We start from the raw sequence: 26,572 nt of genomic DNA on the forward strand, positions 1-26,572 counted from the left end.
AATTATATCAAATGCTTTAAAATAGAGATCAAAACCAGAAAGACATGGAAGAAAACGGAAAACTACAATTTGAATGGATCGAAAAATAAAATTGACAAAGACTCAACCAATGATCATTTCCAGCATCATTAAAGAACACCTAAAGTTGCCTGTGAGTACTGTTACTATTAGAAGACAGCTATGTGGAGCCAAGCTATCAGCAAGAAGACCCACATGAGCTGAAGAGATTACACTATGCCTGTTACGGCGGGCTCGTGAGTCGCAACATAAAACAGGCACAACACCACATTTTTGGGGAAAACTCCATTTATTTACACAAAATGAGAAAAGTTTACATAACAAAACTAGACGTCTAGGGGTGTAAAATAAAATTATACACGCATGAGTACTTAATGGGAAAAAGAGGGGGAGAAAAACACACAAGCAAACAAAACCTGCTCCCCCACCAAAGAAAAAAAACAGTTTGTTATACATCATGACTCTCCCAGAGGCTTAATCAGTGATTAATATCACCTGTTGCCCAGCCAGTGTTTGCACTTCCAGGAAAGCCAGCAGAGGGGGCAATAAACAAGCGTAACACCTCCCCTGTAAAAATATTCCCCAAAGGAATAAAGTATAGAAAAATAAGGGGGAAAAAAGGGGAAAAGAAAAAAAAATCTTCAACAGATCCCGATTCACTTCCACTCCAATTTCTGCTTCCTGGGCCCTAGGAAACAGGATAGAAAGAGGAACAAATAGGGAAAAGTGGACAAAACTTATACTTGAGATAGGGCATCCGCAATTATATTATCACTGCCCCGGATGTGTTTAATGTCAAGTGTGAATGGTTGCAAGATGAGACTCCATCTCATTATTCTCTGATTACGATATTTCATCCAATGTAAAAACACTAGAGGATTATGGTCCATATAATTATTCTATGGGCCAGGGGTAGCTCAGTGGTTAAGGCAGTGGACTACGGTTCAGAAGATCCCAGGTTCAAACCCCACAACCACCAAGTTGCCACTGTTGGGCCCATGAGCAAGGCCCTTAACTGCTCAGTATAATGAGATAAAAATGTAAGTTGCTCTGGATAAGAGCGTCTGCCTAATGTAAATGTATAAACAATAATGGGACTGGCGGATGATCCCAAGTAGACTTTGAAATCTTGCACAGCCAGAACAAGGGCGAGTGCTTCCTTTTCTACAACAGAATAAATCCTCTGATAAGCATTGAACTTTTTTGAAAAGTAACAAATTGGATGCTCTATGCCCCCCAGGCTCTTCTGCAGGAGTACAGCCCCAACTCCCATTTCACTGGCATCTACAGCCAAACAAAAGGGTTGGGAAAAGTCTGGTGCAACAAGCACAGACACGCTAACCAATAAGGCTTTTGCTCCATCAAAGGCCTGCTGAGAAACGGTGGTCCATTTAAAAGGCACTTTGGTACTTATAAGGTCGGTCAGGGGTGCTACAATAGATGCAAAATTTGGACAAAATCCACGATAATAACCAGCCATTCACAGAAACCTACGCAATTCTCGACGATTTGCAGGTACTGGGCAGCCACAAATGGATTCAATCTTGGCTTCAATTGGTCGGACTTGTCCATTACCCACTACTTTACCTAAATAAGTACAATAGTAGCTTTCCCAAACTCACATTTTGCCAGATTTAAAGTTAAAGAAGCCTCAGTCAAACGAACAAATAATTCCCTGATTTTAACTAGATGATCTGCCCAAGATGAGCTATACAAAACCACGTCATCCAAATAGGCCTTACAGCCAGATAATCCAGATAACACCCTATTTACAAGGTGCTGGAATGTAGCGGGGGCGTTTCGGACCCCAATTGCCATAACCCGATACTGGAGCAGGTCATCAGGTGTCACAAATGCTGACAGTTCCTTGGCCTTAGCAGTCAATGGAACCTGCCAGTATCCATTTAAAAGGTCAAATTTGCTCACAAACTTTGCTGACCCCACTCTATCCACACAATTATTTATGCGGGGTAAAGGGTAACAGTCAGGCATGTGACAGAATTCAGTTTATGATAATCAGTACAAAATCTGTAAGATCCATCTGGTTTGTTTACTAGGAGACAAGGAGAACTCCAAGCTCTAAAGCTGGCCTCAGCCAAGTTATTATTTAACAAGTAAGCAACCTCCTTTTTCAACAACTCCTGTTTCATTGGGTTTACCCTATACGCATGTTGCTTGATTGAAAGCGCATCACCCACATCAATGTCGTGTTCAATCATTGTCGTGCAACTAGGCACATCAGAAAACAAGTAAGGAAAAGACTCTACCAACTGCAGCACGTCGCTTCTCTTTGATGAAGAGATATATGGTAAATGATGGACCAATTTCGTCAACATCTCAGAACAAACAGTGATACCTCGAGAAGGAAAACGAACCCCATCGTTCCCGACATAATCAGAGGAAGAAATCTTCTGAGGGGAAGTCTTATCCTCAGTAGACTGTAAAGAGTTGCCAGTCACAGTGTTTATTAACACAACAGAAGATCTGGGAGGAAAATAGGGTTTTAAAAGATTTATGTGACAAACCCGTTCCCCTTTACGTCGTTCTGATGTTTTCAGAAGATAATTCTGTCCGGAAAGGCACTTCAATACAGGATAAGGTCCTGGAAAACAAGCTTGAAAAGGGTTACTTACAAGAGGTAACAAAGCTAACACTTGGTCCTTAACCTGAAAATTCGAGACTTGTTCTGTGACTTGCCCAGCTTCCTTTGGGCAATTGCTCGAGCCTCATACAGCCGACACCACTAACATAATCCAGAACATTTTGGGAGGATTCTGGAAAGATTCACTTATCAGCAAGAACAGCAATGGGACCACGAACTTCATGTCCGAATACCAACTCATTTGGGCTAAATCCCATGCTCTCTTGAATAACCTCTCGAACACCCAAAAGCAACCAAGGTAGCCCTTCTTCCCAAACAGACCCATGCTCCACACAATATGAACGCAATAATGACTTCAGGTTCTGTTGGAACCTCTCCAGGGCCCCCTGGCTTTCAGGATGATATGTGCTGGAGATGTGTTGTGACTGATTTTTAACTGTCGTAAAGCCTTGGCGAACAGACGACTCATAAAATTAAAGCCCTGGGACTTGCGTTGAATTCATACTAAAACATTGCGTACTGACAAAGCTGTAAATGTGCGTACGCAGTAAAAAAATCTGATGTATGAAACACTGCGTACGTGGAATCCCAGGCATATTCTCTTTGTACATCCGAATTACCGTGAAATTGAGCGCACATGCACGAGCGCCAAACCCCTCCCTGCCTCCTCCGCCATATAAATATGTTAATGACTCCACTTTGGCAAAACCAAATGAAAAAGCAATGGCAAAAGCAAGCAGAGAAACTTTACAGAATGTGAATTGGAGGTGCTCCTATCGGAGGTAGACCGGATATAAACTGTTATTTGCAAGTTTGTCCTCCGGAATTAAAAACAAAATAAAATAAAAACTTAGCTGGAATAATATCTTTAAATACATTACTCACCAAGAAGCCACCCATCGCGCACCCTGCCACCTTGGAGCCTCATCCCAACCATGCTGTTTGTGAGGATGAATGAATCATGGGTTGTCCCAGGCCACCTTGCCACAATATTTGTTAGGCGCATTTGAGCATCACATATTATTTGCAGGTTCATTGAATGGAAATGTTTCGGATTCACATATGCAAATTCGTCTTCAGATGGTGCCTTTATAGCAATGTGCATGCTGTCAATCGCTCCGATTACATTAGGAAAACCTAATGTTGTGATCCCTAAAAACGCGTTCCCTTCAGATTCGGCCACTGACAATGTCCTCTAATAAGGCCAACACTGCCATTGCCGTAGACTAAGGGTTGTATACATTTGCAAATGCTTTTATATGTTCCAAATCAAATAATTGGTAGAAAAATAGTGTTACAGTAATTAACCCATTTTATCAATTTTATGTTTTTCACATGTGTTGGTGCGATACTTTGTGGTGTGCAATTGAACATAATTGCCTCTAGAAGTCGCTAACAGAAAAAAAACAAACACACACAAGAAATACACATACGCCAGACATGAAGTTGGCGTGGAAGAACGCACATTTTCATGTTAATTTCACTGTTAGTAAATCTGACCGTAAGCATGAAAACTGGCGTAAGCAAAGTTTTTGTGCGTACGCAGCGTTGATACATGAGGCCCCTGGTCTGTTTGAATCACTCCGGGGATGCCTAATGTTGACATAAAGTCAGTTAAACTTTTGAGTATAGACTGGGTAGTGATAGACCTAACAGGATATACAGCTGAAAATCGAGTTCAGGGGTAGCTCAGTGGTTAAGGCATTGGACTACGGTTCGGAAGATCCCAGGTTCAAACCCCACAACCACCAAGTTGCCACTGTTGGACCCATGAGCAAGGCCCTTAACCCTCAACTGCTCAGATGTATAATGAGATAAAAATGTAAGTCGCTCTGGATAAGAGCGTCTGCCAAATGACCAAATGAGTTGACAAACACATAACTGTAAGTAAATATTGACGACCAGCCTTAGATCGAGGTAAAGGACCTACGCAATCAACCAGCAAATACTCGAATGGTTTTGACATAGCTGGAATAGGTTGGAGAGGGGCCACAGGAATTTTCTGGTTTGGTTTACCAGCAAGTTGGCACACATGACAAGATCGAATAAACTTTGCTACATCTCTTTTAAATCCGGGCCAATAAGTTCTACGCTGTATTCGGTCATATGTTTTCCTCACTCCCATATGTCCAGCCAATCCATCATGAGCTAGACTAATTACAGACTGTCTGAATTTCAAAGGAACTACCACCTGCACATAAAACTTAGTAGTGGGTTAAATTTTTCTGATCCACCATCTAAGCAACAAGCCCCCTTTAAGAAAATAGCAAGAGGGTAACTCAGTTGCAACATCTCCCTCAGTACACACCATGGAAAACAAAGATTTAAGAGTTACATCTGCGAATTGTTCTTGGATCAAAGTCTCCAGAGAATCATGGAAGAGGGAGGACAAAAGATCATTTGTTGCTTCTTTCTCATGTGACATAGACTCTTCAGAAAACAAATCAGACGATTCTAAAATGGGATTTTTTAAAGTCCTACCCAGGGAACCACATTTGCCGTCCCCACTATGAGACTGATATGTTGAAACAAGTCCACTCTCAATCACATTATCAGAATGTTCGGGTAAGATCTGTCCCACGTTAACCCCACCATCGGAAGGTAATAAATCAAGACCATCTTCACAGAACCTTTCAACTTTAAGCTGTTTTTCCATGGCTCCGGTGACAGCGCAGTAGGAAAACACATGGGGAAATTTTTGACCACATTCATCAAGAACATTGTCCAGCACATGTGAGGAGACCACTATAGTGGAGGGCACAGATTTTGATGTCCCCCAAACATTACCCTGAGCAAGATCATACCCTAAAATGAAAGAAATGCCTGGAACAGGTAGGGAAGATTGTACTCCAACAATCACATCACCATTTACAAAATCAGATTTGAGATGTACCTTATGCAAAGGAACTTTTAGAAAGGTCATCTCAATACCTTTAATTAAGACATCCTTCCCTGTTGCAGTCAGATCTGAGAGGGGAAGAACTCCCTCTAACCAAAAAGATTGGGAGGCTCCTGTATCCCTCAAGATCTTTACAGAAACTCCTTTCTCCGGCCCTGCCAGAGACACAATGCCCGTAGTAATAAATTGCAACTGCACAATTCTCAACAGCTACTGGTTTTGACATCACATCCTTAATTTTAAGATCTTGTTCTGGAACCTCAGGATTAACAAAACTGCATGGCTCCAACCCAATTAAACCAACTGGCTTGGACTTCTTAAAGTCAGTACATTCAGTAATTTTGTGTCCAACTTTATGGCAGTAAAAACAGACTACTTTACCTTTCTTGTCTGAAGAAGTGTTTTGACTCACAGGGTGGACATTTGAAGCAACACCCAATGTTGTCACTGGAGGGGTCCACCGATTTCGAAAAGACCTTTTACTTTGATCATTCGACCCTCTTCCAGGAAAAGCCAAAGAAAAACAGCCGCATCAGCCAAAGTAAGAGCCTTTTGTTCATTCAGGTAAGTAGAGACAGATCCAGGTAGACAGTTTTTAAACTCCTCTAGTAGAATTAGAAGGTTTCTAATTTTTGAGACTGACACCACCTTGTAAACATATTTTCTTTTTTCCTAGCAAACTCCACATAAGTTTGTTTTTTAAATTTTTTATAACCCCGGAATCTTTGGCGATAAGCCTCGGGTACTAGCTCATATGCTTTAACCATTTTAAAATCTGCACTCTCCTCCTCAGAAAGGGTCGCAAACACCTCCTGGGCCTTCCCTGTCAGAACGCACTGTAAAAGCATTGTCCAGACCTCCACTGGCCATTTTAAAGAACTAGCGACTCTTTCAAAATGAGCAAAATACCGGTCTACATCCCGTTCACAAAATGGGGGAACGATTTTGAGATTTCAACCGACATCAAAGGAAGACTGCACCACTTGAATGGGCTTAGCAGCTTCAGTTTTCTTAGCTTCCAATTTAAGCTCTAGCTTCCTCACCTCATATTGTCTCTGTTCACGTTCACTCTCACGTGCATACTCTAGCTTTTTCAACTCAAACTGTGTATGCTCACGCTCTAACTCAAACTAAATTTTTTTTTTTACTGAAACCGTTTTTCCCATTCCCTATCTTTTAAAACCTGTGCCATCAAAAGATAATCTCCCAGTTTCAAATTGTGTTTGCTTTTCTTTCAACACCAAATCCCCTTCCACTTGTGGGGATTCTATTCTAACAAACCCAACCTCCTTTTCTGTAACAAGAACTCCATTGACTATTAACTGGCTTTTAACAGCCCTCAACATATCCTCTTTGCGCTTTTTATCATCGCTAGTCAACACAAGATCATGACTCTCTGCAAGTTCTAAAAGTTGTTCTTTGGTGCACCGATTTAAAAACTTTTCAGAAAGTTCAACAATAAACTCCCCAATGTAAGTCCTTTTTAATTAGCAACTACTTAACCCCACAATGAATATTTAATATGCCAATACAGACATACTATATCAGACAATTTAGCTTACCAGCCCACTATAAGGTTAAGATCAAGGCAAATTAACTACCAGTTCTTATTACTCAGATCAATCGAACAGGTCGTACAATTACTGCTTTAATACAATTAAATTTCTTTTTGTTATAGGGACAATGAAGCACTACTAATTCATAAGAGGATTTATTACATCATGCACAAGCCGATATCGATCGGCTATGCCGCTTCTCAAACGTATTCCTCTTATTGTCTACAATTACTATTGTCCCTAAACTCAAATGGATGCCTATTAGATTAATCTATTTTAGCCTTTACAAGCAACCACGTACTTCCCGTTTAACAATAACAACAGTACCCCTAATACTCACACGCAAACACAAAACGCTCTCTTTATCAAATTTAATAAAAGAGAAAACTTGGGGGAAAGTACTCACCGGGATTTTCATTGGCTTTTCATCTCCGATATATCTGATCATCACCAAACCAACCTCTCTAGTCTTCAAAGGACTGCCGGGCTTGAGTCGACTTGAAGCGCTGAACCTCGTAACAGCCGTTTTCCAAATGAGTTCAGCTGCGCGCGAAGCGTACCCCCACCCGGGATTTCCTTCCAAAACCCCCAAAACAAAAAAATTAAAAAATCAACAAAACAACAAACAGTGTTTCGATGGAAAGACCGCTCACACGCAGCTCAGCTGAAACACGCTAACTAACTGGAGTGAAAGCCAGTTCTCAAAGGAAATCCAGAAGAGAAAAAAATATATATACATACAACGACGAACTCAAAATCCGGGATGAGGAATTTTATGCCATGGCTGGCTCGTGAGTCACAACATAAAACAGACACAAAACCACATTTTTGGGGAAAACTCCATTTATTTACCCAAAATGAGAAAAGTTTACATTACAAAACTAAACGTCTAGGGGTGTAAAATAAAATTATACATGCGCGAGTATTTAATGGGAAAACTAAGAAGAGGGGGAGAAAAACACACAAGCAAACACAAAACCTGCTCCCCCACCAAAGAAAAAAAAACAGGTTGTTATACAGAGGCTTAATCAGAGGCTTAATCAGTGATTAATATCACCTGTTGCCCAGCCAGCGATTGCACTTCCAGCAGAGGGGGCAATAAACAGGCGTAACAATGCCAAAGAAGACACTGATTGGCCCAAAGAGAAATGGCGCAATATTTTGTGGACTGATGAAAGCAAGATTGTCCTTTTTGGGTCTAGGGGCCGCAGACAGTTTGTCAGGCGACCCCCAAACACTGAATTCAAGCCACAGTACACTGTGAAGATAGTGAAGCATGGAGGCACAAGCATCATGATATGGGGATGCTTCTCGTACTATGGTGTTGGGTCTATTTATTAAATTTCAGGGATCATGAATCAATTTAAGTACATCAGAATACTTAAAGAGGTCATGTTGCCTCACGCCGAAGAAGAAATGCCCTTGAAATGGGTGTTTCAACAAGACAACGACCCCAGACACACTAATAATCAAGCAGCATCTTGGTTCCAGACCAACAAGATTGACGTTATGGAGTGGTCAGCCAAATCCCCAAACCCTAATCCAATAGAAAAATTGTGGCCTGACATTAAAAATGCTGTTTCTGAGGCAAATCCAAGAAATGCAGAGGAATTGTGGCGTGTAGTGAAATTGTCACAGATGTGAAGCAGTTCTCAGAAAGCATGGTTATACAACTAAATATTAGTTCAGAGATGCACAAGAAAGATTAAATGTCAATTCATCTAATGGTAAAAAATGGTAAATTCATCACTGCTATTTTTTGAACAGACTAATATTTGTTTTTCTTCACATTCTGAAAAACTAATAATATATTTAGCACATTTTTCTTCAGTTAGTGATTCAGAATAGAACGTGCAGGGTGTCCAATGCATTTGTATGATTTAAATTAAAAGTTATTATATGGATATGAAGCTTTACTCACTTTTTTCAACACTGCTATTATTTTGAACACAATTGTAAGTTATGCTTATTTTTTTATTGTCATTAATTAAATGTTTGTCATAAAAACATCAACCTTCGCTTTTGTCTTAATACTCTTGGCCACCACTGTATATATTTGTTATAAAGGTAGACAATGACGGTAAGGTTGTGTGTATATAATACCTCAGGACAACCTGATTTAGTCCCTGATCTTTTTGTTTTTGCTTTCAATATAGGTTGTTCTCCACCACATGTCCTGGCCTCACATCAGAGATCTGGGGCTTCACAGAGAATTCACAGAAACAAATTCTAATTGTTCCAAAATTTATGGACCTAACTATACACCAGGCTTTATAATACATGTAGTACAGGCTGAAAATGCATATAAATAAGTCTTATATGTTTCGTTTACAAATTATTTTTTTCTTATTCAATTCACCTTTTATGCACTGTAAACCCAAACAGTATAACTAACTTATAATGGAAAGTACCTGGTACTTAAAATGTGCAAAAAAGTTTAGCTAACTATTATTTTTGAATTAATTCAACATCTATCATAGATTTAGGTTAACAGTATTTTTTTTTTTTACAACTATACTTAAGTTAAGAGTTTTAGGGAACTTAAAAATTGATTCAACTATAATCAAATATTTTAATATCAAAAATACGCCCTCTAGTGGCGGGTTTTAACCAAAAAGTGACGTCATCGCTTAACCTGCACTCAGAAGTGTTTAAAATTGATACACAGAGGTTCGCGCTCACAAGACAGTTGGATTTGACAGCAGTCAAAATACATTCATTTTTATATCGATGGCTACAAAAAATATGCAAGTATTTAGCTGTTTCAGATGAAGTTGTTGACTAATTTTGTTCAACGTTTGGATACATAAAAGCAGTCCGAACTTAACAGGCCTGCGCGGTCCATCTGTCCACATTGTTCCTGCGATTTCAGTTCCCAAGGTGAGACACGAACATTTTTGTAACATAATCATTACAGGAACATATAACATACATATCCTTTTGTTTGGATGCATACTTTTTGGAAATATTTAAAGGATATTAAATGATGCAGCAGCACAAGCGGTCTGTATATTAGGCATTTCTGTTTTTTAAGTCGTGTATTTTTCTATACATAAAGTAAGCTGCGGGTTATTTGATGAAAATACATGTTCAGTCTGTTTTCTTTGTGGTATGAGTAGTTTTCTCTTCGATTCCGTCAATAAAAGTTGTCTGAACCTAATAGGCCTGTCGAGTCATCGTTGTTCCCGCGCAATTCCAGTTCCTAAGGTGAAACAAGCATGTTCTGTTAGATATAATTTTAATAGACTAATATTAAAAAATATGTACTGAAAATTGCCTCACAGATGTAATTTTTGTACATTTAAAGTTAAATGTTATTTCATTTGAATTAGCCCTAGGTTTTTAGGATTGTCACTGCCTGTTAAAAAAGTGCCAAAATAAGGTCTTCTGTTTTGAAAGATTGTTTAAAAAAAAGTATATTACATGATGTAGTGCATATGCAGTCTTAGAGTTTGGCCTTTCTAAAAATTACTGCATTTTGTAGGTGGAATCAGCTGCAGATCATCTGATAAATCCTTGTTCAATCCTGTTTTCTTTGTGTTATAATTTTTTCAACCTTTTGATGCATAAAAGAAGTTTGAACTTCACAGGGTGATTGAGTTGTTACTATTGCAGTTCCTAAGGTGAGACGCACATTCTTGCAAATATAATTCCATTAGACAAACATTAAAAAAATTGTAACGAACAAAACTGCGATTAAATTAAATATTTATTTATTGCATCTGAAGTTTAGGTTTCATTAGATTTGTTTTTAGGATCTCTGCTGAAAGTTGAAAGTTCAATTTGTCCAGGTAAAAATAAAGTACCAGGTAAATTTGTCAAAGATTTTTGTTTGGTGAATTAGAGAGATGTCTTGGGTCTGTAAGCTGTGTACAGCCTCATTTCAATCCAGAACACACTTGCTCACACACATTCGATTGCAGCATAGTCATTATTCAAAAGTTAGTCCATTGCCATGTTTACATAAAGATTGTGAATGTTCATTTTACTCATTTAATGCCCTGAAAACCCATTTATCTCGATATCACATAGGAGACAGTATTACACAAGAGGCTCAAAATCAGAAACCTTTAGTTTTTATCTGTCCAATTTGTTTGTTTAAGCAGCCATTCTCAGACACTACTCTCTTCAGGCACCTGAGAGTCCATTTAAAAAGCCATGAAGTGGTTGAATGTCCTTACAAGAATTGCCAATTTAAAAGTAATGTGTACTCATCATTCAATTCACACAAGAGCAAGAACCACCAATTTGACACCTCAGATTATAAAGATGGTCTAGTAGTTAGTCAGGAATCAGATACCACAGTGCTCTCATGCTACAGCATCTGACACTACAGAAAATGATTACAGCCTTGATGTAAGAGAGATGCAGTGTGATATTGACAAGTTAAGATGTCAATTAAAATGTAATTTGTCCTCATTATTTTTGAAGATGCAAAGCATCCTCCATGTCTCGGACACAGCTTCACAGGAAATCATTCAACACTTGAATGAGATATTTTCCTTATTGAGGCCAACAGTCAAAGAGACCTTAAGAGAGACACTTCAGAAACATAACTTGGCTATTTCTAGTTCTGTTCTGGATGAATTAACTTAGGCTGTTATGGACTGCAATGTTGTAGTCAAAGCCACATCAGAAGGCTCAGACTTGTCTACTGTAAAGCGCAGAAAACTCTTTGTCGAAAGAATTTACCCTTTGCCTGTTCAGTATGCCTTGGAGATGTCAGGGGAAAAAATGGTTTACGTGCCTATTTTTACAATGATTCAGGAGCTGTTCAAAAACACGGATGTTCTTCACAAGCTCCATGAAACTGTTAGTTTACCTGATCACTACACATCCTGCTGTGATGGTTCATATTTTCTAACTAACACATTGTTTTCATCAGGAGAGATCAGTCTGCCACTCCAACTATATATTGATGAATTAGAAATGGCAAACCCACTTGGAACATCAAAAAAAAAAATCCACAAACTATGTGCTGTTTATTGGGTCTTTGCCAGCCTTCCCAGCAAGTATCGCTCAGCCTTGCATACAATTTAGCTGGCACTTCTATGTAAAGTACCTGACCTTAAAAAGAATGGGTATAAAGCTGTGTTCTCTTCACTGTTGAAAGACATTAGCATTCTTGAGGAAGAAGGTGTTTTCATTGAGTCATTAGGGCAGAATGTTAAAGGAACTGTCTTTTGTGTGTCTGCAGACAATCTTGCAGCGCACGGATTGGGAGGCTTCACAGAATCATTTAGATCTGAGTACGCCTGTAGGTTTTGTTTAGCCACTAGAGATCAGATGAAATCTATAAGTGTAATTCATGGGGATTTCCCCATGAGAACGGAGACCAGTCATGACATTCATGTTTGTGATGTTTCGCAGAGTGATACCCAAAGAAGTCAGTTTGGTGTAAAAGGAGACTGTGTGCTGCGTGAAGCATTGAAACATTTCCACCCTGTCACTGGATTTGCTCCAGACATCTTTCATGATCTCTTGGAAGGTATTGTACCAGTTGAGTTGTGTTTATGCCTTCAAAAGCTGGTAAAGCAGAAGTACTTTACTTTAGACTACCTAAACAATAAGATTGAGTTGTTTCCATATGAACACACTGACAAAACAGACAGACCACACACAATACCAAAAACGTGTTTCTCAAAAGGTAGTGTTGGTGGAAATGGTCATGAAAATGCCACCTTGCTTAGACTGTTTCCTCTGATGGTAGGTAGCAAAGTTCCAGAGGGAGATAAGGCATGGGCTGTCTTAATGGATTTAAAATTCAATTCAATTCAATTCAATTTTATTTGTATAGCGCTTTTAGCAATTTTCATTGCCGCAAAGCAGCTTTACACAGTCAAAAGAATTATTTAAGTTTGTATGAAATGTGAATTTCAAAAAGACATTGTTGAGCTATCATTATTACCAGCATTTACGGAAGAAACTATACAGTATTTGCAATGTAAGATCATTGACCACAGGCAGTAATTTTCAGAGGTTTTCCCTGAATCGCTTTTCCACCCTAAACACCACTTTGTGGAGCACTACCCGCATCTTATAAGGTGTTTCGGGCCGCTAGTGCATCTCTGGACAATGAGGTTCGAGGGGAAACACAGATTCTTTAAAAGAGTTGTACATGACACCCAAAACCTTAAAAATGTCACTTCTACTCTTGAAACTAGACACCAGAACATGATGGCATATCATCTGAGCTCACCATCATATTTTAAGCCACATACACATACTTCAAGTGTCTCTTACACTGCCTGATTGTGTTAGGGTTTTCATTCAGGGACAGACAAATACTAGCATGGTCTACACCACATCTAGGGTCACCGTAGATGGCACTGACTATGCCCCAGGAATGTTTGTGTCTGCAGAAGCCTGTGGTGGATTGCCTCAGTTCTGGAGGATTGATGAAATCTTTCTTGTCAATAACAATGTGTCATTGCTCTGCAGTTCATTTGAGTCATGGTATGTTGAACATGTGCACTGTTATGAGCTTTCACCAATGCCAGGAAGACGCTCTATTTTTCAGATTTCGGATCTGAATGACACAATCACACATGCTGCTTACTTCAGTGCTGGTCGGTTAATGCTGTCTCCCAGGAGATTCATCTTGCAAAGGTATTGCTGAAGTTCAACATGTGTGGTTGTTTGATCAAGTGTGTAACAAAACACATTTTCAGATGTTGTGCATGTGGTTCTTCTTTTTTTTCCCTCCAGTCCAAAGAAAAATGGCAGCTTCTTCCTGTTTGATGCTTTGTGTCATTGTTGATGCCAGGACTACTCGGAAGATTACACTCGCCTCCTATCCTGAGGCTATAACTGATGACCTGAAAAATGTTTTAAGAGAAAAACTGGACTTGGATAAAAACTTCAGCATACAATACGAAGACCCAGATTTTGATGGACAACTTGTATCTTAGGTGGACGTCAATGAGTTGCCATCAAAAGCTTTTGATGGAGAAACTAGTTCTACATCGACAACAGACACTGAATCATTAACTGATGTTTCCACACCAGAACGTATTTCAAGGTGGCCTCAAGGCAATTTTCCAGTGCCAGTATTTTCTTATGAGGTTGAACACGTACTTAGAGAAGGAATTTCTGCCTTTGAAAAAACGGGTAAAGTGCTGCAGCTAACCAGAGACCAGAAGCATGATGTCCTTGACAAAGTAGCAGCAGCAATCTATAATTTTAAAGCCCACCCAAGTGACAAAAACCTGTCAAAAGCAGCAGAGGCTCTAGTCACCAAACACCCATGTCTGAAGGAGCTGGGTTCAGACACCGGATGGTTAGAATGGAAAACTAGCATAAAATTAAAAATGGGAAACTACCGAAACAAGCTGAGGAGAGCGGGATGTATGGAGGTTGCAGTTAATGCTGGAAAACGGGTTAAATCACAGGTAAAATTAAGTTTAACTATGTGTTTAAAAATGTATTTAAAATTTTTTAGCCAGTTTGTGACATACTTTTTTTGTTTTCTGTTTTAGGTAGGTGCTGAATTTCAGCGCATTACCAACCAGAATTTGACAAACACATTTTACGCAGAGCTAGACCGCCACAGTTTTCGCCTGATGACTTTATATCGGCAGAGAGCAGCGAAGACTGGAAAAACTGCTGATGCACTTGCTGAATTTCTTCGGGTTCATGACTTAAAGGTATCATCGCCAATTGTTGTTTAATGCTTTAACAAGCATTGTTTTGACTTCATGTACTAAATATTATCACTTGAACTAAATATATAAGTCTAACTATGACTTGGATTTATCATGCACTAAGTGATGAGTAAACATTTTCAGAGTTTTTTTTAATTTAATTTTAGAATACATAAAAAAAAACCTCTGATGTATCTTTGTCCTTTTTAAAGGGATAGTTCACAGAAAACCTTTAATTCTGTCATGATTTACTCATTGTTCCAAATCTGTATAACGTTTTAGCCCTCCTTTGACTACCATAAAAAAGGAAAAATTACAATGGTGGTCAAACGTTCTCCAGAACTATTTGCTGTCCCTACATTCTTCTAAATATCTTGTTTTGTGTTCAACAGAACAACAAAACATAAAGCATTTTTTCCTACTATAGTAGTCAATGGGGTCCAAGAATTGTTTGGTTATAACCATTCTTTCAAATAACTTTCTCTGTGTTCATCAGAACAAAGACATTTATACAGATTTGGAACAACATAAAGGTGAGAAGATGATGACAGAATTTTTTTTGGGGGTGTAATATCCCTTTTAGGAGTCAGGGCTCTTACTATGATCACTTGTTTTATGCATGCCTTGATCGACGTTTTGGCATTCATTCCATGTCAAGTTAGCATTGTTTGGTTTTGGCTAAACTGGGTGTTCCACTTTTAACACTGTTTTCAATGTGAACTTTAAGGATCTACATGACGTACACACAAGGCGAACAACAGTGCTCCGTGCGCTTCCTGTGTATCTGAGAGAAGACACCTCAAAAATTTTTAAAACATGCACGGTAAGTCACTTATTATGCATATTTTTAGGAACATATTTTAGAATTTTTTTCACATTGGTAAGATATCATTTGGTAATTGTTTCAACACTTTTTACATCCAGATTGAAGATAATTCAGAAGAGCCAGATGTTGATTCATCAGTTGCACTTTTGACAGTCGTCCGAGAACTCCCAGACGTTGTTCTTCAGTACAATCCAGAGAAGATTTCGATCATCCTTGAGAATGAAGTTGTCATAACAAACCTGCAGCAACTCTCTGATGCTTTTCTTTTGATGTTTGGCTTAATCTATGCATTGGATCTTTCATATCCAAAAGAGATGGCCAACACATTTGAGTTTATTTTTTTTTAAAGTGCTCTAAAAAATAGCAATTTCTTCTGTCACAAAGTTCGAAACAATTTTGAGATCAAGAAAGTTTAATCCTGTTTCGTATTCATTAAAGTAACATTTTAATTTATTTTCTTTGATTTTCTTTGCACAGAACTGTTGTCACTGTTTTTGTCAGCATAATGCTTGTTAAGATAATTTTTCTTTTGACTTGGTATGCCTTATTGTTGCACAGAAGTGCAATATTTTTGAACGGTTTTCATGACTTTTGTTTCATAATGCCTATTCCTTTAGGTAATATGACTATTTCTTTTCTTTGACCTGGTGTGCCTTTTTGTTACACAGAGCTGTTGTCACTGTTTTTGTTGGCATAATGGCTGTTTAGGTAATGTTTTTAATGTATTAACTGTTTTAATGTTTTATAATAAATTTTTGTACTTTTTTAATGATTTCAGATTTGTAATTTGTACTATTAAGTTGTAAAATGTAGATATTTAAGTACAGGAAACTTAAAAAAAAAAAAACGAGGCAATCAGTTGCCACAAAATATTTAAGTTACATTACTACTACAATTTAAGTTTTGTAAATTATATCATTTAATTTAATAACACTTAAATCAAGTTTAGATAAATAATTTTTATTATATATATAAATTGATATTTTAATTAAGTGAAGTAATTTAAGTTGTCAGTAATCAAAACTTTAAGTTATATTAATGTTTATTTATAATTTGCAGTTACTCAAAATAAGTAGGAATATGCTTACTGATGATATTTAAGTTTGTAAACTTAAAAAAATAGCAACAATCAGTTGCCTCATATTTTTGAGTTAGTAGAACTTATCCGGGTTTCGGTGTGCATATTCATACTGTCCATGCAAATGGTGGTGTATAATAAAGCCATCATTGTTCGTGAAGATTCTCAATCATGAGGTTATTGGACTTCTAAACTGGAAGTTCCTGAGACTAAAGAAGTAGCTACTTAGAAGAGTAGTGAAATGTATCTACTTAACAGGAAATAAATTTTTCATACTAACTTCGGGACAAAATTTCATATCTTTTAAAGAACTTTTTTTTTTTAAGTATCTTAAAATAAAAAGTGAAGGGAGCTCTAAAGTTAACTAAATTTTGTTAAAAAATAAACATACAAATAAGAAAATAAAAGTGAACACACTTCTGAGGCTGCTTCAGTGAGCAAAACTGTTACAATCTGTACATCTGTGTTATTCTTCAGGGTTAATGGTTAGTTAGTGGCGACATCGAACTAATTAAACTGTGCTGTGGTTGGGACATTGCTTGAGACCACGAACTGGCTGTGTCAGAGCCAATGTAGCACATTGTAAATGAATATATTTGATCAGAAATCAGATTTTAAAATACAGTTTGTTTTAAACTGCTACAAATATTTTTACAAAGCACAATATTGCTAAAAAGCACATGATCATCATACATCTTGGTAAGAAAACCTAAAACAAGTAATGATTAGTTAACTGAGAGAACTAATGACTACAGACTGAGAGATATGTTTTTAGAATCAAGAATACTAGATTCAAGACTAGAGACCAATCAAGTAGCTCTTTCAGCCATTTAGAGTGAATGAAAAAAGTTTACATTGTAATTTTATTTCTGGATAACTTGCTTCTTGAAGGAGTTCATTTGGGAGCTGGGTATGGGGTAAAACACAGTTCATCGTAACCCAACACCCATCCACATCTTGATGTACCCTGCCTCGCAAAAAAAATAAAGCTTTGATTACTGCAAACACAAAGTTTTCAGTTCATGTGCGAAAATGATTTCTCATGCTCCCAGAACCACTCTTTCACAGGTCCTGGAATATGAATGCGACATCAGGGGAGGAAAAACTCCATCCTGGATAGAAATAACCAGGTCATTCGGGTCGTCAGCTGACTTCATTTTATTCACACCTAACGTTGCCGAGTCTAGACCTGAGCAACTAAAGCTAACCCAGATTCACCTCCAGGGGCTTATACAGTCACCACTATAAACGATGCGTGAATTGCTACATGCATTTCCCTTTTTAACCTGATGCACAGTTGCTCTGGATAAGATCAATTTGGACTTAGACCACATGACTTTTTCCTTTGCCCAAAAATCCTATCTTTATGAAAGTTGATGGTTCAGTACTATCCTTCCAAAAGGTGGTAATTTTAATTTTACTTAACCCAGTTCAATGAATTTTAAACCTTTCAATTTTCTCTGCTTAATGCAGCCCAATAAATTGACCCTTTTGATAAAATGTCTATGTTTTTTTGTCCAGGCAGTGTATTTAGACATGACAGCAATACGTAAGAATTTCCCACCGTCCAATGGTGTTACGGCTTCTCATCTGTGTGAATGGCCTGGTGTCTCCGAAGCTCACTAGAACTAGCAAAGCTCTTCTCACACTGTGAACATGAATACGGCTTGTCTCTTGTATGAATTCGCTGGTGTTTTTGGAGTTGACCAGCAGTGATAAAGCTCTTCCCGCACTGTAAACATGGATACGGCTTCTCTCCAGTGTGAATGCGCTGGTGTGTTTGGAGTTGACCAGCAGAGATAAAGCTCTTCCCGCACTGTAAACATGGATACGGCTTCTCTCCAGTGTGAATGCGCTGGTGTGTTTGGAGGCTACTAGAAGTGGTAAAACACTTCCCACACTGTGAGCAGTGATACGGCTTCTCTCCGGTGTGAATGCGCTGGTGTGTTTTGAGATTACTAGGAGTGGTAAAACACTTCCCACACTGTGAGCAGTGATACGGCTTCTCTCCAGTGTGAATGCGCTGGTGTGTTTGGAGGCTACTAGAGGTGGTAAAACAATTCCCACACTGTGAACAGAAATACGGCTTCTCTCCGGTGTGAATGTGCTGATGTCGCAGAAGATTACTAGAACTAGCAAAACTCTTCCCGCACTGTAAACATGGATACGGCTTCTCTCCTGTGTGAATGCGCTGGTGTATTTGGAGGTGACTAGGACTGGTAAAACACTTCCCACACTGTGAGCAGGGATTCGACTTCTTTTTCATGTGAATGTGCTGGTGTTTTCGTAGCTTACTAAGAGTGGTAAAACACTTCCCACACTGTGAGCAGGAATACGGCTTCTTCCTCGTGTGAATGTGCTGGTGTATCTTCCCATTACCTGAACCCTGGCAATTTTGCTTCTTCATTTCTTCATGAGATGTCTTCAGAACAGATAATGCTTTCTTAGTACTTCTCAGATTTAACCTTCATTTGAGGAGAAGACTTGGTGAATGATGATAGTCTCTGAGGAAGGAAAAAAAAAAGTCACTGACATAATATTAGTTGACATTCTTGGACACTGTGCCGATAATTCCCCCCTAATGATATATTAGATTATTAATAGGTATATAATGAAAGATCACATATTATAGATGGACAATAAGTTTTGATACGCTGCATAAAATGCTGTTGTCTCATGTCCAATTGACCAAAGTATCACCTGTGGGTCTGAAGAGCAATCAAAGGTGGGGGTGGCCTAATGTATGCATTATTGAGTAAACATAATGTCATAACAGCAAAAAAGAATACCAGAAGCTGCTTTCTAGTTGGCTCTAGCTGCAATTGATTTTTTTTAGCTGCAAAATCTTTTTTTAAATTAATTAAAAACCTCAGGAACACTGCAAAAATGTGACTTACAAATCTGGGCCATATTAACTAAAGGTCTCAAAATCACTCATAGGAATCTGGCTCAAAGTTCATTTAGGAATGAAAATCTTCCTACCGACATAAAAAGTACGACATAAAAGTTCTTTATGAAGCTTCCTACTTTTTTTCAGCCAGAAGTAGGGCTGCACAAATGAAAGTGTGTGTTGGCTTACTTTTCACACCGAGAGCCATAAAGTAGGCTGACATTATAACGTGCAGCCTACTTCACTATAGTGGGTAGTTTAATTTTGTGAGTTTGTTTTGTAGTTTTAAATGGTGGAAAAGTGAAATGGTAAAATCAGCACCAGTTGTGTGAAAGCTTTATGCACACAGACAAAATGTATAGATGCGCGACTCGCTGCATGACATTATCCAAATCAGACTGCTCCAATCAAAACTGTTTAAAGCCCCAATAATAGAGCTGTGTATGATTGTAGTTTGAAATGGTTATTTGTGAAAGCATCAAGCCACCTGTCAGTTTGCTGCGCGTACCCTGAGGAGTGTGCAATACGAGGATATGCTGTATTAATGACGTGATAAAGTGCTGCTTATAACAGAAAATTAACAGTTGTGTACACTCAAATAATTTAGAGTAGACAAATGTGTATATAAATTATATACGAGACACAGGGTGTGTGTGTGTATATATATATACACACACACACAGTATACATACACACGCGCCCTTTCTGAGGGCTACCACCACAAATATATTTTAGACCTGTGGTAAACACTCCTTATTTGTATGTAACATTAAATAAATTAATTAAAAATGTTTGGAAATGTAAAATGATTTTATAGTAAACCACAGAGGAATAATACCAAGACTAACAACAACAAAAACAACAGGCGATTAGCAATACAGCAAAACCAGAATTAAAATATAAAGGCGAGGTAAAATATAAAACCTAAAGTAAAATATTAAACCTAAAGTAAAATACTACAGCCAAAGTAAAACATTAAACTTGAGGTAAAATACTACAGCTAAGGTAAAATATTAAACCTGAAGTAAAATACTACAGCCAAAGAAAAATATTAAACCTGAAATACTACCGCTAAGGTGAAATATTGAACCTGGGGTAAAATACGAAAGAAAACGTTTAAGTAAATGAACAGCACGTGAGAACAGGTAAATTCTTGGGGAAAAAAACAAACCTTCCACTTATTTTTAACAGCCACGTCTTCTTCTTCTTTGTTGTGCCTGGAGGATGGCAAACCAACGTATATAATCATTACCGCCACCTGCTGGACTGAAGGGGTAACATCAGATTAGCAGGAACACAAAAACAGAACACAAAAACAGAACAAACAAAAAATGTATTAGATTCTATCTATTAAGCCTTTTTTTGTTATATATTTTCCAGGTCATTTTGCCTAAAAAGTTTTGTATTTTCAGCCCCTTACATGGCTTCTAAGATTTTATCTTTCCACGTCATATCTTTTGCAGTTTGCCAGTATGTGTGTTAATCAATGCCAGCCTGTATGGTTTTGAGGGCCTAGGCAAAATCATGAGAACTGGGCCCACAGGTGTAATAGTGTATGTCATTTTAGCATCTGCAGTTAAAAATGTGTAAAAAAAAAAAAAAAAAAAAAGTTTGTTTTTTTCTTGAATTAAATGCTAAAAGAAATCTCAGATAAAAACTGTTTTTCTTAACATATTTATGTTTCATATTTAATTCTAAATACTGTCACTCACTCACTGTCTATACCACTTTATCCTGTATTCAGGTTGCGGGTTACATAGAGCCTATCCCAGGAGACTTAGGGCACGAGGCAGGGTACACCCTGGACAGGGTGACAATCCATCGCAGGGCACACACACACACTCATTCACACACTGCAGGCAATTTGGGCACACCAGTCTGCAGGTCTTTGGACTGTGGGAGGAAACCTGAGTACCCGGAGGAATCCCACCAAGCACGGGGAGAACATGCAGACTCCATGCACACAAAGACGGAAATCTAGCCTGACAGGGAATCGAACCTGGACCCTGGAGGTGCAATGCAACAGTGCTAACCACTACACCACCGTGCATTTTGCTCTGTTAAGCCGTGGGCTCTCCGTTTTAAAATCTGACTTATATTTCTGTCGACGTTATACGTTTACATGATGAAATAGTTGCCAACCTGAGCTGCTCACTGTAAAGTTAAATCTCCTGGTAACGTAGCAACACCCAACGACAGAGCACTCACTCTTACAAGTGTCAATGCAAAGACATGCACATTTAATTACATTCTTTATTTCAACAACTGTACATACTGCTACCTTGCACAGACATTAACTTTACACTTAACGTATACTAGGGTGACCATATTTTGATTTCCAAAAAAGAGGACGATCGGCACAGCCTCCAGACGAATTCAGACAAGCTTCTTGGTGGTTGATGAACATTACAGTATTTATTATACTTCAATGGTGCAGAATTAATCTCCGTACTAAAATAATATGAAATTTATAAAAACTTCACAAAATAATAGCTCTTACTTTCTTCAAATGAATAATTAAATATTGTTCTAAATATGCAATGCGAAATATATTTTTTGCAATGTCAGAGTCAGGAAATGCCTTTTTAAGCAAAGTACTGGTGCAGTCAATGGAACTGTAACTGTTGTAATGTTTCACTGTATGAAAAGCCATTGCACCTTCTGCTGCATTTACATCATCCTCTAATTTTCCTCGCAAAGCATTTTTTTTTTTTTCGGTGTCCATGTGGGCTTTCAGATCTCCAGCACCTTTATTGGTTACTGAGACATATGTACCGGCTTTGCACACGGTGCACTCTGCCTCCCACTTCTCCCAACCAGGACGGTACGTGGGAAATTTTCTTTGCAGTTCATCGGTGAAGCTGCACTTACGCTTCGGCATTTTCCCTGCTATACTGCTCCGCTCTCTGCTCTGATCCCTGTGTGTGTGTGTGTGTGTGTGTGTTTGCGCGCGCGGCGCAGACCTGCCCACAAGGCAGTCTTCCAGTAATTACGTCACACAAAAAAGTAGTAGCCTAGTATTGTGTGCAAAACGCCAGTCAATTTACGTACACACGTAATGGTCATATGAAAAACCAGACATTTTCATGAATTTATAAAACCCGCCAGGACGCCCCGGACAGGACGTAAAAAGTGGACATGTCCGGGCAAAAGAGGACGCTTGGTCACCCTACGTATACGCTTGCACCATGTAAAATCTGCAACAAAACAGACAACGTTGTAAAAGGCGATACACAAATCAGCTAAATCCATATTACCGTAAAAATTTAAATATCGGGAACTTTAGTTTTTAAAGCACCTTTTTTGTCATGCAACTGTATTTAATAAGCATTAGTAAATAAATGGTAAAGACATATCTAAAATTTAAAGAGACATAGTGGTGTTGTGTCGAAGTTGTTTACCCATCGGGATGCGTTTACTTAACCCCACCCCCTGAGAACCTTGGACATCACTGTAAAATAGTTAATCCAGTAAGCTTGCAGCTTAGAACAAGTGAAAAACATGTGACTTAAATTGCACTGAGATGCTTGACATCTGTCACATCTGTCCTCTACAGTCGAATATATTGTAGATAGATTGCCTTAGAGAAATAAATTCTATGTAGTACTTTAAATTGTATAAGGCTCAGACGAGCACATATTGTACTAGAACGTATTCTGTCCAATGCAGCGGCCCACCATTCCTCTTCAAAATCCTCTCCAAGCTCCCCCTCCCAGGCTCTTTTAATTTTATCAATAACACTGCCATCTAAAGATAATAATCGACCATAAATTTTTGAGATTTGTGACTTATGATAAGGGTTAAACTTCAAAAATTCTTCCCATTCTTGCATAGGGGGTAAAGAGGGGTAGCTAGGAAACAGAGCGGCAGCACTGAAAGAACCGAAACAGATGGAAATCAGGCAGCCCCAGTTCTGAAGACAACTGCAGATAATTGCAAAAGGTACCTTCTTTATATAGGTCTTGAAAGTATCTAATACCTTTTCCATACCATTGCTTAAAAACAGGGTCATTAATAGATGGTGGAAACATGTGATTGTCCTGTAACGGCATTAATGTTGAGGCAGAGATAAATTTGAAGTGTCGGCTGAATTGACCCCAGATCAGAAGGGTGGATATGACTACCGGGCTATGTGACAAATATTCCTTTCTAAACATTCTACTGCGTTGCCACGGGTTACTGACCTCATCCTCGCGCGTTTGAGTCATGGTCGTAGCTAGAAGTGAGATATAGCTCTGATCGGAAACCAACAATGAAATGAATTGTTATACCTATTGGATCATTTTTCACATCTTAACCTAATCCTTTCTGTAATACAAAAAGTTGTATTGTTGTACAGTGAGAGAAAAATAACGTTAGATTGATGTGTGCATGCCCAATAGCTAGAGCTGTATTCCTTTTAGGCTTAACCGTATTAAACCCATATTTTAGGGGTTTGAATAGAAAACCTACTCTCTTATTTATGTAACACTAAATTGAACTAGATAACCTCATGATCAAAGTTTTAATATTTATATTTAACTGTAGATGAAAGGTTTTTCAAGTCACATAAAAAAAAAGATGTTCCATTTTTACCTGCTGCTACTCCCATGTGACTTGAAAAACCTTCCATCTACAGTTCTCTGTTCAGTTCTCTGAAAGGGCAGCTTTTTAGGCACAGTAACACTGTGTTCCCAAAATTTGTTCGAAAAAAGCAGCAGTATTGTCAAAGAATTAAGATAAATGTTTGACATTATTGGCACCCACACAGTTTATTCCATTGTCCAGCCTCATACTGTAGGTGTGTTGTTTATATTGCTAATAAATGTAAGTTTAAAGTTATTAGCTGTTTTCTGGTTACATTTTTCTGATTGTACCTGTACATAGAAAAAGGTTTATATGGTAGACAGCGTGTGTAATCAAGAAGACTTATTTGAGTACTGATTCTAAACAAGCCAAATATGTGTTAAACATATATGGGGGCTGAACTCCCCTTAACTGAAAATCCTAGAAATGCCCTTGTATATATACAGTGGCTTGCAAAAGTATTCGGCCCCCTTGAACTGTTCCACATTTTGTCACATTACAGCCACAAAAATGAATCAATTTATTGGAATTCCACGTGAAAGACCAATATAAAGTGGTGTACATGTGAGAAGTGGAACGAAAATCATACATGATTCCAAACATTTTTTACTTTTACTTATATATATATATATATATATATATATAGTAGTACCCACGAATCACCAGTTGCACAAGCACATGCACTGTCCTACTCTTCTTTCCTCTTTTCAAGCACATGCACTGCCCTACTCTTCTTTCCTCTTTTCAAATTAGATCCAAGATGGCGGCGCGGCAGTAGCACGCAGCGGCCGCTCCGGAGCCAAAATGGTGCTACGTTGTTTACGTTTTGTGTGTAGCGCGTTTATTTTTCTATGTGTATGAATATCGCAACTGGTGTCCGTACATACAACAGCCAGACACTTTTCAACCTAAATAACCCGGTTAATGATATCCACGATGAGCTGCGGGAAAAGCTACGCGACCTCGGCTTGCTGCGTAAACCAGGCCTCGAAGCCTCAGCGTTGCCTGATGCCGGAGGCCGGAGGAAGGGTTATCGGAAGCGGTGCGCGAGGAAGCGGAAGCGCGGCAAGAGAGTACAGCAGGGGGCTCAGAACACAACCCTGGGGGGCTCCAGTGTTGAGAGTGAGGGAGGCTGAGACATGTCCGCCATCCTTACTGCCTGTGGTCTGCCAGTCAGAAAATTGGAGATCCACTGACACATTGATGAGCTGAGTCCCAGGTGCTCCAGCTTGGTGGTAAGTGTGGAGGGAATTATGGTATTAAATGCAGAACTGTAGTCGATAAAGAGCATTTTCACATAATTCCCCCTCCGAGTGTCCAGGTGAGTGAGAGATGTATGGAGGAGATGAGAGATTGCATCGTCCGTTGAACGGTTTAGACGATAAGCGAACTGTAGTGGGTCCAGTGTGTCTGGTAGTGAAGAGATGATGAAGTCTCTGACCAGGCGTTCAAAGCACTTCATCACTACTGAAGTGAGGGCTACAGGGCGATAGTCATTGAGGGAAGCAGGATGAGGTTTCTTTGGGACAGGAACAATGATGGACTCTTTGAAGCATGTGGGGATCACCGACTGAGATAAAGAGATGTTGAATATCTCAGTGAACACAGGTGCTAGCTGGTCTGCGCAGGCTCTGAGAATACGACCTGAGATGCCGTCTGGTCCTGCTGCTTTCCTGGTGTTCACTCTCTTGAAGGCTCTCCTTACGTCATGCTCTGTGATGATGAACGCGCTTCCGGTGCTGGCAGTGACTTCCTGTCTGCAGCCGTTAGCGCCGCTAGCATTAGCATCGCTAGCTTTTTTAGCTGCAGCCTCTAATCGAGCATAGAAAGTGTTCAGCTCGTCTGCCAGAGACACGTCTGCGTTTATCATACCGGATGTTGGTGCTTTATAATCCGTTATTGTCCTTAATCCCTGCCACAGGCTCCTAGAGTCACTCTGTTGGAGCTGTGACTCTAGTTTCCTCCCGTAGCGCTGTTTCGCATCTTTCACCGCCTTCCAGACGCTGTATGATGCAGCCTTGTACGGTTCCATGTCCCCCGACGCGAGTCCCGTGTTGTAGGCAGCGGTGCGAGATTTCAGAGCGTCGCGGATGGTTTTATCCACCCACGGCTTCTGGTTGAGAAACGTTTTAATAGTCTTTTTTTCTACGGTAAGTTTCCCGATGAATCCCACAACCACTTCCGTAAACACGCTGACGTCATCATCGGAGCTGTTTCTGAACATGTCCCAGTCTGCGTCATCGAGTGCGTCCTGTAATGCGGCCACCGATTGGTCTGTCCAGCGCGCGACCTCCCTCTGAACTGGAACTTCCTGTTTCAGCCTTTGTTTGTATTTTGGCATAAGGAAGATGGCGGCGTGGTCGGATTTACCAAATGGAGGACAAGATTGTGCCTTGTAGCCGTCCTTGACCGTTGTATAGCAGTGGTCCAGTGTCCTTTCGCCCCTGGTGGGGCAAGTGATATGCTGATGAAAGTTGGCACTGTTAAAGTCCCC

The 26,572-nt window shown here is 39.1% G+C and overlaps 1 protein-coding gene across 1 annotated transcript in view; it reads right to left on the reverse strand.

Moving 5' to 3' along the window:
- Nucleotides 1-16,627: 16,627 nt before the first annotated feature.
- LOC128534558 (zinc finger protein 850-like) overlaps nt 16,628-26,572 on the reverse strand; it is a 40,271-nt gene continuing 30,326 nt past the window's right edge. Inside the window, exon 3 of the mRNA XM_053509028.1 lies at nt 16,628-18,872. Coding sequence (XP_053365003.1) covers nt 18,199-18,872 — 674 coding nt within the window. The 3' untranslated portion in view covers nt 16,628-18,198. The remainder of the gene's footprint in view (nt 18,873-26,572) is intronic.

This window comes from Clarias gariepinus, chromosome 12 (genome assembly GCF_024256425.1).
Source record: "Clarias gariepinus isolate MV-2021 ecotype Netherlands chromosome 12, CGAR_prim_01v2, whole genome shotgun sequence".
Classification (NCBI taxonomy): Eukaryota; Metazoa; Chordata; class Actinopteri; order Siluriformes; family Clariidae; genus Clarias; species Clarias gariepinus.